This window comes from Gastrolobium bilobum, unplaced genomic scaffold, assembly GCF_033153095.1.
Source record: "Gastrolobium bilobum isolate Gb01-03AN ecotype WA unplaced genomic scaffold, APGP_CSIRO_Gbil_v1 utg15629, whole genome shotgun sequence".
NCBI classification, from domain to species: domain Eukaryota; kingdom Viridiplantae; phylum Streptophyta; class Magnoliopsida; order Fabales; family Fabaceae; genus Gastrolobium; species Gastrolobium bilobum.
The window spans coordinates 27,889-43,895 of record NW_026895526.1 but is presented as its reverse complement, the minus strand read 5'-3'; the positions used below and the strand labels follow the sequence as shown (position 1 = coordinate 43,895).

Below are 16,007 nucleotides of genomic sequence, written 5' to 3'. Positions count from 1 at the left end.
TACATGAAGTTAATTATAATATCAAACCTTTGTTTTTATAGTTCCAAACTTTTCAATACACCCACGGGCCATGGCGTCCCTTTGAAAAAAATGCTTTAACCGTATATCGAAGCCTCTACCTTCCGCTTGACCGGTAGTTTGTCCAGAGTATCAAGACCCAGACAAAAGGGTCTTAATCAGATATTTCTCATGTACAGCTACGTAGAAGAGAAAGCTGCTTCAAGCTTTGAGTTGAGAAGTACAATATCAATATACTATTCAACGTTAACTTTGCTATAAATACTACAATTGTTTTTGAGAACAAGCACAACCCTCTGCTATTTCATTAAACAACCTTGAGTATTTCTTGCCATCGTTGTCCCACAACACTGGCTATCATGGTTTCCAAAAATCAATTGTGTCATATTTCACTGGCATTACTCTTATGCATGGGATTCTTGGCTTTTCAAGTCACATCTCGCACTCTCCAAGATGCCACCATGTACGAGAGGCATGAGCAATGGATGGCTCGCTATAGCAAAGTCTATAATGACCTCCAAGAAAGGGAAAAGCGTTTCATGATATTTCAGGAAAATGTCAATTACATTGAAGCTTTCAACAGTGCTGGCAATAAACCTTACAAGCTTGGCATTAATCAATTTGCTGACCTCACAAATGAGGAGTTCATAGCACCCAGAAATAGATTCAAGGGACATATGTGCTCCTCAATCACAAGGACAACCACTTTTAAGTATGAAAATGTGACTGCACTACCATCCACAGTGGATTGGAGACAAAAAGGAGCAGTGACACCCATCAAGGACCAAGGCCAATGTGGTAAGTATCTGATAATTCATTGAATCTCACAAGTCATGGTAAATTGAATTGTCATCTAGCTAATGCTAGTTCTAATTCACCTTGTAGGATGTTGTTGGGCATTTTCTGCTGTTGCAGCAACGGAAGGAATCAATATGCTGAGTACTGGAAAATTGATCTCTTTATCAGAACAAGAACTTGTTGATTGTGACACAAAGGGTGTGGACCAAGGTTGTGGGGGTGGTTTTATGGATAATGCTTTAAATTCATCATGCAAAATCAAGGACTTAACACTGAAGCCAACTATCCTTATCAGGGTGTTGATGGAATATGCAAAGCAAATGAAGCAGCCAAGCATGCGGCTACCATAACTGGGTATGAGGATGTCCCTGCCAACAATGAACTGGCTCTCCAAAAAGCTGTGGCAAATCAACCAATTTCGGTTGCCATAGATGCCAGAGGTTCAGACTTTCAATTTTACAAAAGTGGTGTCCTCACAGGTTCATGTGGAACAAAATTGGATCATGCTGTCACTGCTCTGGGTTATGGAGTGAGTGGTGATGGGACTAAGTATTGGTTGGTTAAGAACTCATGGGGAACACAATGGGGTGAAGAAGGGTACATTAGGATGCAAAGGGAAGTGGATGTTGCTGAAGGACTCTGTGGCATAGCAATGCATGCATCTTACCCAACTAACTGCATAATCATATAATTTAGACACCATTATTCCCAAACTGTGTGCCCTTTTCTACATATCTTTTAAGTTTTAATTCCTGCTACCGGTTATTTATAACAGTGTATCCTCTATATAAATCAATTTACCTTTTTTTGGAAAAATTGGTAAGTAGATGATTCGGTAGCAGGGGCTGCAATAAGAGCTCGATGTCACTATGTTAATAAAAAATGGAATTAGTAATGGTAATGACATACAAGCGCATCTACTGTTTTCTTTTTATTTAGTGAATGAACCGGTCACTGCTAGAAAAAACTTGTATAGCGACGAAATTGTTATAGAAATTTCGTCCCTAATTTCATCCTTGCTACTACTTTTCTTCACAAATTCTCACACAAAATCGTTTGCGAGAGAATTTGCGACGAAAAATATTAGAGAAAATGAAATTAGCGATAGAATTTCCATAGCAATTATGTCACTATATAAGTTGTTTCTAGTAGTGTGTACTGGTTTAACGGTCCAAGAAATTAAAAGTTTCGGATCCCAGCTAAACAAGACATGGCTGGCGGCCCCGAATGAGAAGTTGATAACCATTTTCAACAAAGGCACTTCTCATTTAACAGCAAATGAGTATGAAGACAAGGAAAGGGTCTGTGACAGTACTGTATAAGAGTTGGTTTCCGAAGCCTTGTTTGAAGTTGATAATCATGGTATTTTGATATAACTCTTTGTTTTTTTGGATATAACTCTATTTGGGGGTCAAATGTTATTTAAAAAGAAAAAAAAATAGAGAAAGGATGATTGCAAGAATTGAATTATTTATTGTTAAATCACGATGGTGCTGTCGATTTAAAAAAAAAAATTTATTTATGAAATTAATGTTTTTTATGTAAAGAAAATATATAATTATTTCTTACAACTTCAAAATAATATCACGTTGAAATTGGAGAAAAAAAATACAGCATAAAATAACATTGTTTTAGGATTTAATAAAGGGTTCGTTTTTTCTGTAGTTATTGCAAATAAGTTATCTGCAGTAAGCCCAATATGACGTCGTTTTGGGACGAAAATCATGGTATTTTTGTAATTTTAATTTATTTCAAGATTATAATAGTCTTTATATTTATAATTTTTTAAGATTTCAATACCAAAACGACGTCGTTTTGGGAATAAATACAGATAACTTATCTGCAGTAACTACAGAAATATTTTTTCCTTAAATAAATGAGATAATTTTATCTTATGTAATACATAAGAAACACTTTTTCTTTTAATTGATTTATTTTTTTCAAAAAAAATATTTTCATTTGATTTATGTAAGGGGGTTTTCCTTGACAAATAACTTGTCTCGAGCACCTTGACTAGGGGTGTTAATGGGTCGAGCCAAGCCGAGCCGAGCTTTGGTCTTAAAAGGTTAAACCTGTGTTTAAATGTGTCTGACTAAGCCTGTTACCTGTTATAAATATAATTATCAGCATGTCGTCTAACTTATTTACAAAAAATAAAAGTCTGGTTTAGCCTGTTTAAAAAAAATAAGACAACAAAATTTTATCCAAATTGAATATACAATCAACAACACTAGTAATTTAAAAATATTCATAAATTCAATGTATATCCAAACAGTATAATATAGAACAAAATCATTCAAAAAATCTGTTTAACTAATAAAATGAGGTGAAAAAGATTGAGGGGAGAAAGAGAGTGCTATTACAAGTACTATAAAAAAATATAAAATAAAAAAATTAACATGTATGGGAAGGATTCACATGACAATGACATAAGGATTCAAACCATAAAAATGTCGAAGGAAATAAATTTTGGGAAGCAGGGGATCAATATAAGGGATTTTATGATTGCATTTAAAAATAATCATATAACACGAGTTAAAAAAACCAAGAACAGCGATGGTCTTATGCTAACTGTTGAGATATATAGTCCCACATTGGCTAGTTGTGCAACTAATGTGGAGTTTAGGCCTTGGGCACTCCGACCCTTTGAGCTAGCTTTTGGGGTGGTGTATCTCAAGGTTCTTTGCATGGTATCAGAGCCTGGCCGCCCCCCACTTTCTCTTGTGGCGTTTCTTAGCACAGGTAGGCTGGACCTGTTGCATTGTCCACTCTTCAAGCCCAATGGGCTCTCGTGTGAGGGGGCGTGTTGAGATATATAGTCCCACATTGGTTGTATGTGCAACTAATCTGGAGTTTATAAGGCCTTGGGCACTCCCACCCTTTGAGCTAGCTTTTGGGGTGGTGCATCCCAAGGTTCTTTACATGGTATCAGAGCTTGAGCCCTCACCGCCTCCCACTTTAAAGTGGAATTAAAATAAAAAAAAAGCACAAAAGGTAAACCAAAAATTGGGCCTGTGCAATTCTACGCTTCTAGCCCAAATGGCTCTTGCGTGAGGGGGCATGTTGAGATATATAGTCCCACATTGGTTAGATGTGCAACTAATGTGGAGTTTAGGACTTGGGCACTCCCACCATTTGAGCTTGCTTTTGGGGTGATGTATCTCAAGGTTTTTTGCACTAACCTTCCTCATAGAATACTATTTCTATAACGCAAGAGTTAAAAAAACCAAGAGTTAAAAAGCCAAAGGAAACAACTAGATGAGTTAAAAAATCAAGACTACAAACAGATGGTCTTACGTTAACCTTCCTCATAGACTATTTCTATAACATGAACAACGATGAGTTTAAAAAAAAAAAAACAAGGACCAAACACCAAACATCAAGGAGAGGTACCTTTCACCAGTAAAATGACAAGAACCAAAAATAGCAATTGTAGGACGAGGAGAGAGATGAAACAAATTGTACCTAAAAAGAAGAGAAGGTAGAATGAAAACCAAGAAGAAAGATGTTTGAGTTTGAAGATGAAGTTAAAATTATATTTTAAAAATTTATATTATCTTTTTTCCCAAAAAAAAAAATGATATTATCTTTTAATTTTTGCTTTTTTCAAAAGCAACCAACTATTGGCTAGAAAAAAAAGCAGCATTTTAACTTTTATTTTAAATTTTGCTTTTTTAAACAGTTGTTATCTAAACATCTAAAAATTCTCAAAAGGACTTTTAAAAAAAAAACAACTTTTTAAGGAATAAAAGCCCATCCAAACGGGCACTAAGCCAGCCTGAGAGGCTCTAAGGCCAAGTATAATGACCCTAATTGATAAATATTAATTAGATATTTAATTTAAGGATTTAAATGTCATAATTAGATTCAGAGCGTGATTTCGAGTGTTTTGACTATAATCATGACTAGGTTATGAACAGTGCGTTCTGTCGGGTGATCTGCATTCTTGTGAATTAACCGGTAGAGCTAAAATGAGTAAAATGATGTTAGAGACATAATTTGACAATTCTGACGCCAAATATGGGTTCAGAACGAAAAATTGTATAGTCTAGTACTTTCCGTGAAAATCACGTGAATAGTGTTTTCTACCGAGTATTTTGTACTGCTGTTTAAGCAACCGGTAGAGTCCAAAAGCAAATAATTGATGAAATAAGAATAATAAAGTTCAATATATGCCAAGCAAGTCACAATAGGCCCAAGAATGATAACTTCATAAGTTTTAAGTTTCGTAAGTAAACGAAGTACAGTTAGTGATTCATAGTGCATTTCGTCAAAAACGGTGCAGAAACCATACTGTGAATTATGAATATGATTCCTTAGGAAATAAAAATGAATGTAAATGACTTTAGAAAAATAAGAATATATCCGTAGCTTTAAGTTAGTTCCGGGTCCGTTAAGTTAAAATACGCGATGCAAAAAAAAAAAAAAAAAAACATCCGATAAAAAGCCACATGGCTAAAAAGGACCTTAAGTGACTTAAGATCACTATTCCCTCACATTTTCTCTCTCCCTCTTCCCCTTCCAACCCGCGGCAGCCATGGCAAGGGAGCTTAGGGTTGTCTTTTTATTTCTTTGATTTCTTCATGAATCATCAACCAAATCCTTGGCCCATTATACCAATCTCATACGAATTCACCCAAGGAAGCCATTCCACCCCTCCATTGGAGCTGATTTCGTTTGTGGAGGGAGATTCCCATTTTCGGTTCACTATTCATCCAAGGTGAAAAAGAGTGTTTTTGATGGAGCTTTGCTTGGAGGTTGCTCTCTAGACCTTGTACAAGCTATTAGAGGTAATAAAACCCTACTTCCATGATAGTATTTTGATGATTTGAGCTAGGAAAAATTATGAGCATTTATGGGTGGAAGGTAGGCTAGTTTAAAATGTGAAATGATGATTTATGGTGTATGTTTTGGAGATAGGAATTGGAAATAAGCCTTTGTATGTTGAAATATTGGAAAAATAAATCCCATGTATTCCTTCCCCTATGCCTCGGCCTTCATGGAGTACTTAGGGGCTATTGTGCAAAAACTTATATTATGTATTGAGAAGGTTTATTGGGTTGGAATTGAGTAAAAATTGATGAGTTAGTGAGAATGCCTTGGGGGGAAAATCCTAAGGATCATACCACTATGTTTCGGCCTTGTGGGTCTTTTGTGGGGCTTGATATTCCAAAATTTAATTGGAAACTTGGTGGATATATAATTATGTATGGGTGTTTGTTAAAGTAAGTGAAGAAATGAAATGAACAAGAAGAGAAAAACCTTGGTTTCTCCCCTTGGATTTCGGCCATGGAAGGTGTTTTAGGAGTAGTTTTGTTACATTTTATATTAATAAAATGTGTTGTATTTCAATGTATGAAATTGATGAGTTAAGAAGTGAAATGGCTTGAAAAAAAATTGTTGAAAAAATACCTTGATCCCCTAAGGGTATGCCCACGGCCTTTTGAAGGAAAACGACATGATTTTGTATTGAAAATTCTCAAGTGAACACTTGATTACATTAAAGAATGCTAACGATTATAAGCGATAAAATGTATGCCTTATGTAAGAATCATGGCATGGAATCATTTTATTGATTTTGTTGTGTATTCTTTCTCTAGGTGTACCTAGGGACTGAAAAGGATCGGAATCTTGTTGAAGTTATAAGTAACTTGTGTCACAAGTAAGCGAATTGATAAAGCTTCGAGAGGTAAGCTTTATGTTTAAGGAGTCTTTTCCTGCTTGAGTGCTCCACCATGGTTAGTAAACTATGGTTGGACTTTATGACTGTTATGTTGATACTCTGTATAGATGCATTCATAAGAGTTATTTGATAACATGATATGACTTGTTCTGATATGATTTCTGTATTGATGTATGGTACACTGATGTCTTCTTGGGATTTCCCTGAGATTGACGATGTACACCTCTGACATGTTCTGGTTTCGCTTGGGGTCCTCCCTTGGGAACACGTGCGTTGATTTCCGCTTGGAGTCTTCCCTTGAGAATGACGACGCACACCTCTGTTATGATATGGATATATGCTTTGTTCTGTTATGATATCTGTTATATGTGCATTGTATACTCTGTATCTGACTTTCATGCAGAAGTGAGCCAGAGGTATGGAGAATTCTCTATAAACCTAGAGCTTATTGAGATTTGTAATCTCACCCCTCTTTGGGGACATATTTTCAGGTGCCCAGATTCCCGGTGAGTCCTCACTAGGCAGGGACGCGACTCGTGGTTGAGGCGTTGGGGACGGATCAGTTTTTGAGTAGCTGTAGGCTACTAACCCTTTGGAGTGTATTTATATTATTTAGTATTTCTGTATTTGATGGATCATGATGTTGGATCCCTTACTTTGTATATGGCCTGTATATGTCTTGTACATGTCCTTCAGTTTGATACATGTACATTTTTGTATTTAGGCATGTGGATATGACTATGTAGTATTCAATTATGTTTTACGTATCGGATTGCATGTTGTTAGATTAGTGGCACGGAGCCAAACTATGCATGTGCCCATGGATGGGTTTATGATTATATTTGGATGTCTGGTACTTCTTAATGTATATGCTGTATAATCTGTCTATCAGGAACTCTTGAGAGTGGGATTGGAAAGTCCCCAGTTGTCCGATTTACAGAGGTTACTCTGTCTCATTTTCGCTTAATAAGAATTGAACTAGAAAAAGAAAAAGTTAGCTCGTATTTTCGTAAGTTAAGTCTTCCGCTGTTTCAGTTTGTATCATATGTATGTTAATTGAACCGGCTCGAGACAGGAATGTTACACCGAACCTTTGAATTGGAGCCTGAGGCCTTTTTATTAAACGAGCTTTTATTCAAGTTCAAGCCTGGTTCCAACAACCAATTTTAGGCATATAAGCTCAGGCCTTCATGAGTCGAGCCAAAGGCTTCTGAAAGGTCCCTGGTTCATTTATGACCCCTAACCTTGACCCTGCACACGAGTCTTTTTACACAAATACTCCCCAAATTTATTTGACCTTTTCTTGAGATTTTGTCATGTTCAAACCAAATTTTGGGTTTTGACACAATCTAAATAATAAATGGTGGGTTGATTTGAGTTTTCCAGATGAGGTGGGTTTTAAAATATCCAACTACGATCATTAAGTACGTGGATCAATTCATAAGAAGTGTTTTAAGAACTTAGTATGAAGAGCTTTGTCACTTTTGTGGTCCTGCCTGCCTCGACTAAATTAATCGACGAATCGGTAAGGGAGCAACTCAACTCTTTTAACCCAATACAACCTATGGGTATAAAGGGTGAAAAAAGAAAATAAGTTTTTTGATCTATTTAGGATGTGAGGGTAGGAATCTTTTCCTCTATGTGTATAGTATCTTAATATAACACATATAAGAGGAAGTAGCTGAGTAACAATTTTGGCATCAATGTGTGGAAAGTGCCTCTTTAATATGACTAAATAAAAGAATATATAAGTGGGGAATATTCTCCAATGATAATTGAAAGAATGAGCCATAATCATTTTTTCTTAGTGGACCCTATTATGTATGAGACAACCACACTAATATGAAGTGTGAGGTCTGAACTTGGACTGAGATTATCTACCATGAAGTTGTAAAAACCTTATAATAGGATGCACAGGAAGGATCCCTAATTATGTGAAATGACTAACCCCATTGGATTGTATTAGTTAATTGATCTAGAAAATTACCAAGGTAGTTTGCTGATCTAGAAATGAAGTGACTCCTAACTATATGAGCCTAAATAGAGAATCCATTCGACTTTGTCAATGCAATTGATTTAGAACATTTTTCTTTCTAATCTTCCTGCACATCAAATGATACGTAAGGACATAGATCATGATCATTTTGAGAATGTGACTAAGAAAATAAAACTAGAAATATCAATTAATCGTCTGATACACAAGGCCCTGCTGAGCAAGACCAACCAGAGGAGGAGAATGATCAGGCTGATGCTATTAGGCTGGAGCAACAGCAAATGGGTCATAACACTCGCCCAAAGTCAAGGTGGTCCAAAGGAAACAAAACCCAACCTAGGTAGTTGAATGATTTTCTTATATGAGCAATAGGCATGAGTTGTGAGTAGGTGTCCTGCGCGTCTATTAGGGGGTTTTGCTTTTGATTACTAGATTATGTTATTAGATGTTGTTAAGCGTAGCATTGTGAGGCATGTTCTTCTAAATGTTTTAGTGTCAGTTTTGCTTTTCTGTTAAGGGGTGTTGTTGGTTTTGTATAAAAAGTTGGTTCCATTTGTTGGATTATTTCTCCTTAATTAGATACAAGTTCCAATGCATGGAAGAATGAAAAGGCTTCATAGGAAAATGAAAAGACTGCATGGGAGAACGAAGAGTTGTATTGAAATCCTCCACACTAAATGGAGAAGAATCTAGAGCATTGAAGATATGCCTCCTAGCCATCTATAAATAGAGGAAGAGATGAAATCAACAAAGTGAGGTGAAGAAATCTTACATGAGAGAAAGAACCCGACAGAATACTTCTATGGAGAAGTTTGAGTGAGACCTCTCCAGGGAAGTTTGAATACCACCATTGTAGGTGATGCTTGATCATTTGAGAGTACCTCTAAAGAGATGTTTGAGTGTTAGACTTCTTTAGGGATTATCACCATACTTGGTGAAGTTTGATTTTACCTCTAGTGAAAGACTAGGGAAGTTTGACTGTTGTAACCCATTATTCTTATAGTGGATGTTTGATTCTGAACTAGTGTCCCGTGGATTTTTACTTCTTCACATTGGAGAAGGTTTTTCCACGTTAAACAAATTAATTATGTTCTTCTCTATCTTTCTCCTCGTGCATTTTACTGTTTCGCTTCCACAATCGACTTGAGGGTCTGACTTGACCTAGCAGTGGTATCATAGCAGGTTCAATCCAAGGACTAGGAGCTTGTTTGGAGACACGATGAGTACTCAATTTTGGGAGTACGAGAAGAGACTTCTACTTGAGGGGGAGCGAGTACTGATTACACTTGCTGCGAAGAAGCGGATATGAAGATCCCCTCTAATTAAGTCGAAAAGGGGGAGAATTGTTGGATTATTTCTCCTTAATTAGATACAAGTTCCAATGCATGGAAGAATGAAAAGGCTTCATGGGAAAATGAAAGGACTTCATGGGAGAACGAATAGTTGTATTGAAATCCTCCACATTAAATGGAGAAGAATCTAGAGCATTGAAGATATTCCTCCTAGCCATCTATAAATAGAGGAAGAGATGAAATCATCAAAGTGAGGTGAAGAAATCCCCCATGAGAGAAAGAACCCTACTGAATACCTCTAGGGAGAAGTTTGAGTGAGACCTCTTTAGAAAAGATGTTTGATTATTTGAGAGTACCTCTAAAGAGATGTTTGAGTGTTAGACCCAATGTTATCAGAACCAGCCCGGTGATCGAACCAGTTAAGGTACTGGGTCATTGGTTCAACCACTGGGTCACTGGTTCAATCGCTTAAACCAGATAAATATATATAAAATTTAAAATTTATATTTCATATTTCAATTTTTTTTAAAAAAAATCATGACATCATAGTAATTAGTGGCATACAGGAAGATAGTGAAAGTAAAGAAATAAAAAATTGTAAATTTAAATAATAAAAATATTGTAAAAGAAAGAGATAAGATAAGAAATGAGTGGAAATGTGCAATGCAACATGCAAATTACGAAACCCAAAGTCTCTCTCTCATTTTCTCTTTCTTTTTCACAGCTGTTTTTTAACTTCCCAAAGTCTCTCTCTCTCTCTCTCATTTTCTCTTTCTTTTTCACCACTGTTTTTGAACTTCTCTCTCCTTCGTTGTCTTCTCTTCATACTTTAATGGCCGGACATCGTTGCCTCTTCATGGCCAATCTTTCTTCTAATATCTTCGACTCCTTCTTCTTCATGGTCTCCTCCTCCTCCCTCTCCTTCTCTGTGTTTGGTTTCATCCAACTGAAATATTTTTTTTGACCCGGCGAGTCACCGGTTTTAATAAAACTGGCCTGTTCACTCCAATTCACACCGGGTCACTTGCATTTCTGATCTATTACTTTTCCCGGACCGGTCATATGGCTGATTTATCGGTTTCTGATTCAAACCGGCCGGTTCGGTCCGGTTCTTATAACACTGGTTAGACCTCTTTAGGGACGTTTGATATTACCATCATACTTGGTGAAGTTTGATTATACCTCTAGTGAAAGACTAGAGAAGTTTGACTGTTGTAACCCATTATTCTTATAATAGATGTTTGATTCTAGACTAGTGTCCCGCCGTGAGTTTTTACTTCTTCACATTGCAAAAAATTTTCCTACGTTAAACAAATTGATCATATTCTCTCTCTATGTCTCTCCTCTTACATTTTATTATTTCGCTTCCGCATTCGACTTGAGAGTCCGAATTGACCCAACGCTATTTTCTGAAATGGCATTGAGAAGTTTATCAACAACCTTTGGTTGAGGGAGGAGCCTACCCTCAAAGAGAGGCATTTTTAGAGTTTTTTGTTTTTTTCCTACTCTTTCATCCCTGTTCGTATCAATTGGTACTTTCGTTGAGAGATGAACCCTCCATGACAACTCCTTCCATCAATGACACTCACCGGCAATCACTTTAATCTATTTTTGCGGAGATTCGATCTGGTTTTTCAGTGGTGAACGCCACATGCGAGAACGTGACATGCTTGCTTCATAAATTGATCCATGAGCTATATGAAGAAAAATCAGCTATCAAAATTTAGAACGCTTTTCGCAAGTATTCGTTGAAGCTAACTATTCACCGATCCGAAGCAATAGACTAGAACGAGGAGCCTCATACAGAGGTGGAACAACTGATTGATTACACGTTGAAAAATCGTGAGATGATTCATGAAATTGAGGATGCATGTCCATTGGATCAAGTTGCTTATGTTTGTGACGGTGCAGATCCCAAAATCGAAGCCATCACTCTTTTTGCTATTCTCTTTTGAGCGGGGTTTGACTCGGACACCACTGGCCCCCCTTGGCTCGACAGTGATCCTCCTAGATTCATCGTTCCTCACTTGTATGAACAAGCTTATACCCAGGTATTATTGATTGGTGCATTTTATTTTGAGTTATGTGTCACCAAATGTGCGGACCGATGTAGATGTCAATATCCATGTGTTTTTGCATTTTGTGCACTTGATGTTGGTTGTAAAGCATGACCATGTTGTGGTCCCTTTGGAAATGGGGATAGTGTTTCCTTCGCCACTCTTAACCCTGCCAACAAAAGTGGGAAATAATGAGCTAATAATGATTGATCATATTGGCTCTGTTTTTCAAGCCACGGAGGCTGGCCTCTTATGTTCTTGTTTTAAATTTTTTTCCTGTGACATTAAGAGCTTTGTTTGTGAGAAGACAGAAAAGCCTTGTTATGGTCGTGTGACAAACCTATCATATTCAGACACCAGTGTTGTTCCTCGTCTTATCTATGCTCTAATGGGAAGTTAAAGCGAAATTGCAATTGGACCTGTAGTTGTACTGTCATTGCTGCTATCATCCCTTGCCCGAAAAGTGGTAGATCATGCTGCTAATCCTAAATCCTGCAGAAATGTTGTTTTTACAATGCCCTTATTTTCCAGAATCTTTCAAGCTGCATTTGGAGTTTTTAAGTTGGGCTTTCTTGTGGATTTTCTTTCACATGTTGCCCCTGTAGGACTCATGGCAGGTGCATCCATCCTTATTGGTTTTCAGCAGCTTAAGGGGTTGCTGGGGCTTACTCACTTAACCACCAAAACTGATGCAGTGTCGGTGCTGGAATCTGTTTATAAGTCACTCAATCATAAAATTACATCTGGAGAAAAGTGGCACCCTTTGAATTTTGTTATCGGGTGTTCAGTCCTGATTTTCTTTTTAATTGGCTGATTTATTGGCAGAAAAAAAAAAATTATGGTTGCCTGCTATTGCTCTTCTTCTATCAGTTATATTATCAACGTTAATTGTGTATTTGTCCAAAGCTGATATGAATGTGGTTATAAAGCATGTCAAAGGAGGCCTGAATCCAAGTTCGGCTCACCAGTTACATTTCCATGGTTAACATGTTAGACAAGTAGCTAAAATTGGTTTTATTTTGGCCATCATTACTCTTGCTTCCATTAAAGGATACTAACAGAAACCACGCGTTCCATAGAATGGATCAAACTGAATGCATTACAAGCAAAAAAACTAACTATTACAAAGAGTATCAGCAATATATAGGTGAACTCTATGAAGCTTCACACGATAAGATAACTAACTAACACTAACAGAAAAACTAATCAGAATAAAGAATAACTGAATTGCTAACAAAATTCAGTTGCTATCTATCGTGATTAGTAGCTGGTGCAAATACTAAGGACACTGCATGAGGTGATCCTACTGCTGCACCTTGAGCCGTTGTATGTGATAGTTGAGTTGTTGCACCTTTAGCCGTTGTAGTATGTGATTCCTCTCGTGTTAGATACCATCTTGATGGGAACAAAGAAATGTTAGCAATGGGTTATATGAACATTGCAGGATCTTTCACTTCATGCTATGTGGAAACATGTTCTTTCTCAAGGACTGCAGTGAATTTCGGTGCAGCATGTCAAACAGCAGTATCAAATATTATGATGGTTGTTATTCTGCTTCTGTGTTTGGAATTGTTCTCAAGGCCCTTATACTACATTCCAATGGCCATACTTGCTTCTATCATCCTTTATGCACTTCCTAGATTAATTGACATAAGTAAAGCTTGCTACATCTAGAAGATTGACAAATTCGATTTGTAGTATGCATGGGAGCTTTCCTTGGTGGATCTGATTTCACATTAATTTTTCTATCCCTGCAAAATGTTGGAAGTTTATCTACCGAGCATAGCCAGTTTTCTTCAGAAAAATTTTCATATATGCAGAGCTATATTAATAGGATGAAATTATTCAATAGTTGGATCATATGGGGTCAGAATGGTGGAGTTTCTATTTTCATGAGTCTATCAATTGATCTTGTTTTTATCCTTTGCAAGCATGGCATGGAGTGTTGTGCTTCATGTTATCATGACTAGTTTAAAAATAACCATGGTCAAGGAAGACCTGTCAGTTATTTCTATTATGGTTCCCTTCTTTGGTGTTGTTGTAGCTTGGTTCATGCTTTTTGGACTTTATTTACATCTCATCTGTGTGTGTTACTGCTGCTATCCTAGAAAGCTTTATGGATGTTCTAAATTAGCCTATGCTTTGTCCTTAATATTCACCATCCTCAAAACCTTTGCCGCAATAGTTGGATGCATTGTCCTGTACTCTAGTCAAGGGAACTTTCATGGAAGCATCTCCAACACATTGGATTATGTAGTGAGTCAGGACGAATTCATAGCTGAAAACCTCAGGAACGTGACATATTATTATGATTCAGCTACGCAGATTACACCTAGTGTATTTCATTTGCCACAAGATGTTGGAAAGGAGTTTAATAATGTTAAAACCAAAATCAGCACAGCTACTGCTGACCTTTCCAATAAGATTAAAGATAATTCAAAGATGCTACACCAAAGTATAGATGGAATGTGTTTGGCTCTTAATATTGTTAATACTATTATGCTTGTTTTTGTACTTATCGGATTCTTATCTTTCATAATTGGGTTGCAGTACCTTGTATACTTCTTGGTAATTGTTGGATGGATTCTTTTTTTCCATGCCTCCATATTCAAGCCAATTCATCAGGATACTTCGGACAAGTCCTTTGCTACTTAAACTGAATTTCACCTTGAGGGTAAGGTATTTTTCAAAGGGAAGGGGGATGATACACAAGGCCCTGCTGAGCAAGACCAACCAGATGAGGAGAATGATCAAGCTGATGCTATTGGGCTGGAGCAACAGCAAATGGGTCATCACACTGGCCCTAAGTCTAGGTGGTCCAAAGGAAACAAAACCCAGCCTAGGTGGATGAATGATTTTCTGATATGAGCAATAGACATGAGCTGTGAGTAGGTGACCTACGTGTCTTTTTTAGGAGGTGATTTTCTGATATGAGCAATAGATATGAGCTGTGAGTAGGTGACCTGCGTGTCTTTTAGGAGGTTTTGCTTTTGATTACTAGATTCTGTTATTAGATGTTGTTAAACGTAGTGCTCTGAGGCATGTTCTTCTAAACTTTTTAGTGTCAGTTTTGCTTTTCTATTTGGGAGTGTTGTTGGTTTTGTATAAAACGTTGGTTCCATTTTCTGAAATGGCATTGAGAAGTTTATCAACAACCTTTGGTTGAGGGAAGAGCCTACCCTCGAAGAGAGGCAATTTTAGAGTTCTTTGTTTTTTTCCTACTCTTTCATCCCTATTCCTATCATCGTCCTATATGGATCCTTATAATGATGATAAATAAATGGATCACTTATTAAATGATAATATCTCTCTTTAAAAATGTCAATGTTATATATATATATATATATATGAGGTAAAATCCTTTGACACTAGTGTCAAATTTTAAATTTGACACCTCATCTGAGAGCCATTAGATCAAAAAAGATCAACGACTTTGATTTGTAAGCATGTGACACCATTGATCTTTTTTGATCTAATGGCTCTTAGATGAGGTGTCAAATTTAAAATTTGATACTGGTGTCAAAGGATCCTATATATATATATATATATATTAATATATATATATATATATATATATATATATATATATTTATATAGGGCAGAATATTCTTACACCAGTATAAGAGTTAGAAGTCTTACACTCAATCTTGAACATTGATCTATTTGTATCCAATGGCTCACATTACTAAAAAATTAGAGCTCTTAGATATAAGTAGGATCAATGGTCAAGATTGAGAGTGTAACTTACTCTGATGTAAAATGATCCTGACCCATATATATATATATATATATATATATATATATATATATATATATATATATATATCATTAAAGGGTGATATACTTACCAGTATTTTAGATTATTTTTTTTTGGTAATCTCCATTATTTTAGATTTATCATTCTTACAAATTGATCAATTTTATTTTTTTTGGTAAATCAAACTGATCAATTTAAAAACAATGGTAATTATTTTCTTTTTGTTTTTCAACCGTTGATTTTTAATTGATGCAACGATAACAAATGAAATAATAAAAATAATAAATTTAAAATGATGGTAAGTATAACCTAATTTTTTTTGGAGGACCATTAAGGGCTAAAGCCCAAACAACCAGGTTTAAATACATTGATATTAAGAGTAGATAATTTTGCATTAAACAGTAGACTT

At 36.3% G+C, this 16,007-nt stretch overlaps 1 protein-coding gene and 2 pseudogenes across 1 annotated transcript; all 3 read left to right on the top strand.

Annotated features, from left to right (window-relative positions):
* Window positions 1–377: 377 nt before the first annotated feature.
* On the top strand, window positions 378–1,507 carry LOC133315295 (senescence-specific cysteine protease SAG39-like; annotated as a pseudogene).
* A 10,536-nt stretch (window positions 1,508–12,043) lies between these two features.
* LOC133315286 (low affinity sulfate transporter 3-like) lies at window positions 12,044–13,539 on the top strand (annotated as a pseudogene).
* A 285-nt stretch (window positions 13,540–13,824) lies between these two features.
* LOC133315278 (uncharacterized) lies at window positions 13,825–14,709 on the top strand. The gene is made up of 2 exons (XM_061516874.1): window positions 13,825–14,409; window positions 14,521–14,709. The coding sequence occupies exons 1-2, from the start codon at window positions 13,825–13,827 to the stop codon at window positions 14,707–14,709; spliced, it is 774 nt and encodes a 257-aa protein (XP_061372858.1).
* Window positions 14,710–16,007: the final 1,298 nt, after the last annotated feature.

Bases quoted from the DNA above. Each gene is read 5' to 3' on its own strand.
- LOC133315278 (XM_061516874.1), top strand. From the start codon at position 13,825: ATGGTCAAGGAAGACCTGTCAGTTATTTCTATTATGGTTCCCTTCTTT. The intron at 14,410-14,520 runs GTAATTGTTGGA...CTTGAGGGTAAG, and splicing joins AGTACCTTGTATACTTCTTG to GTATTTTTCAAAGGGAAGGG.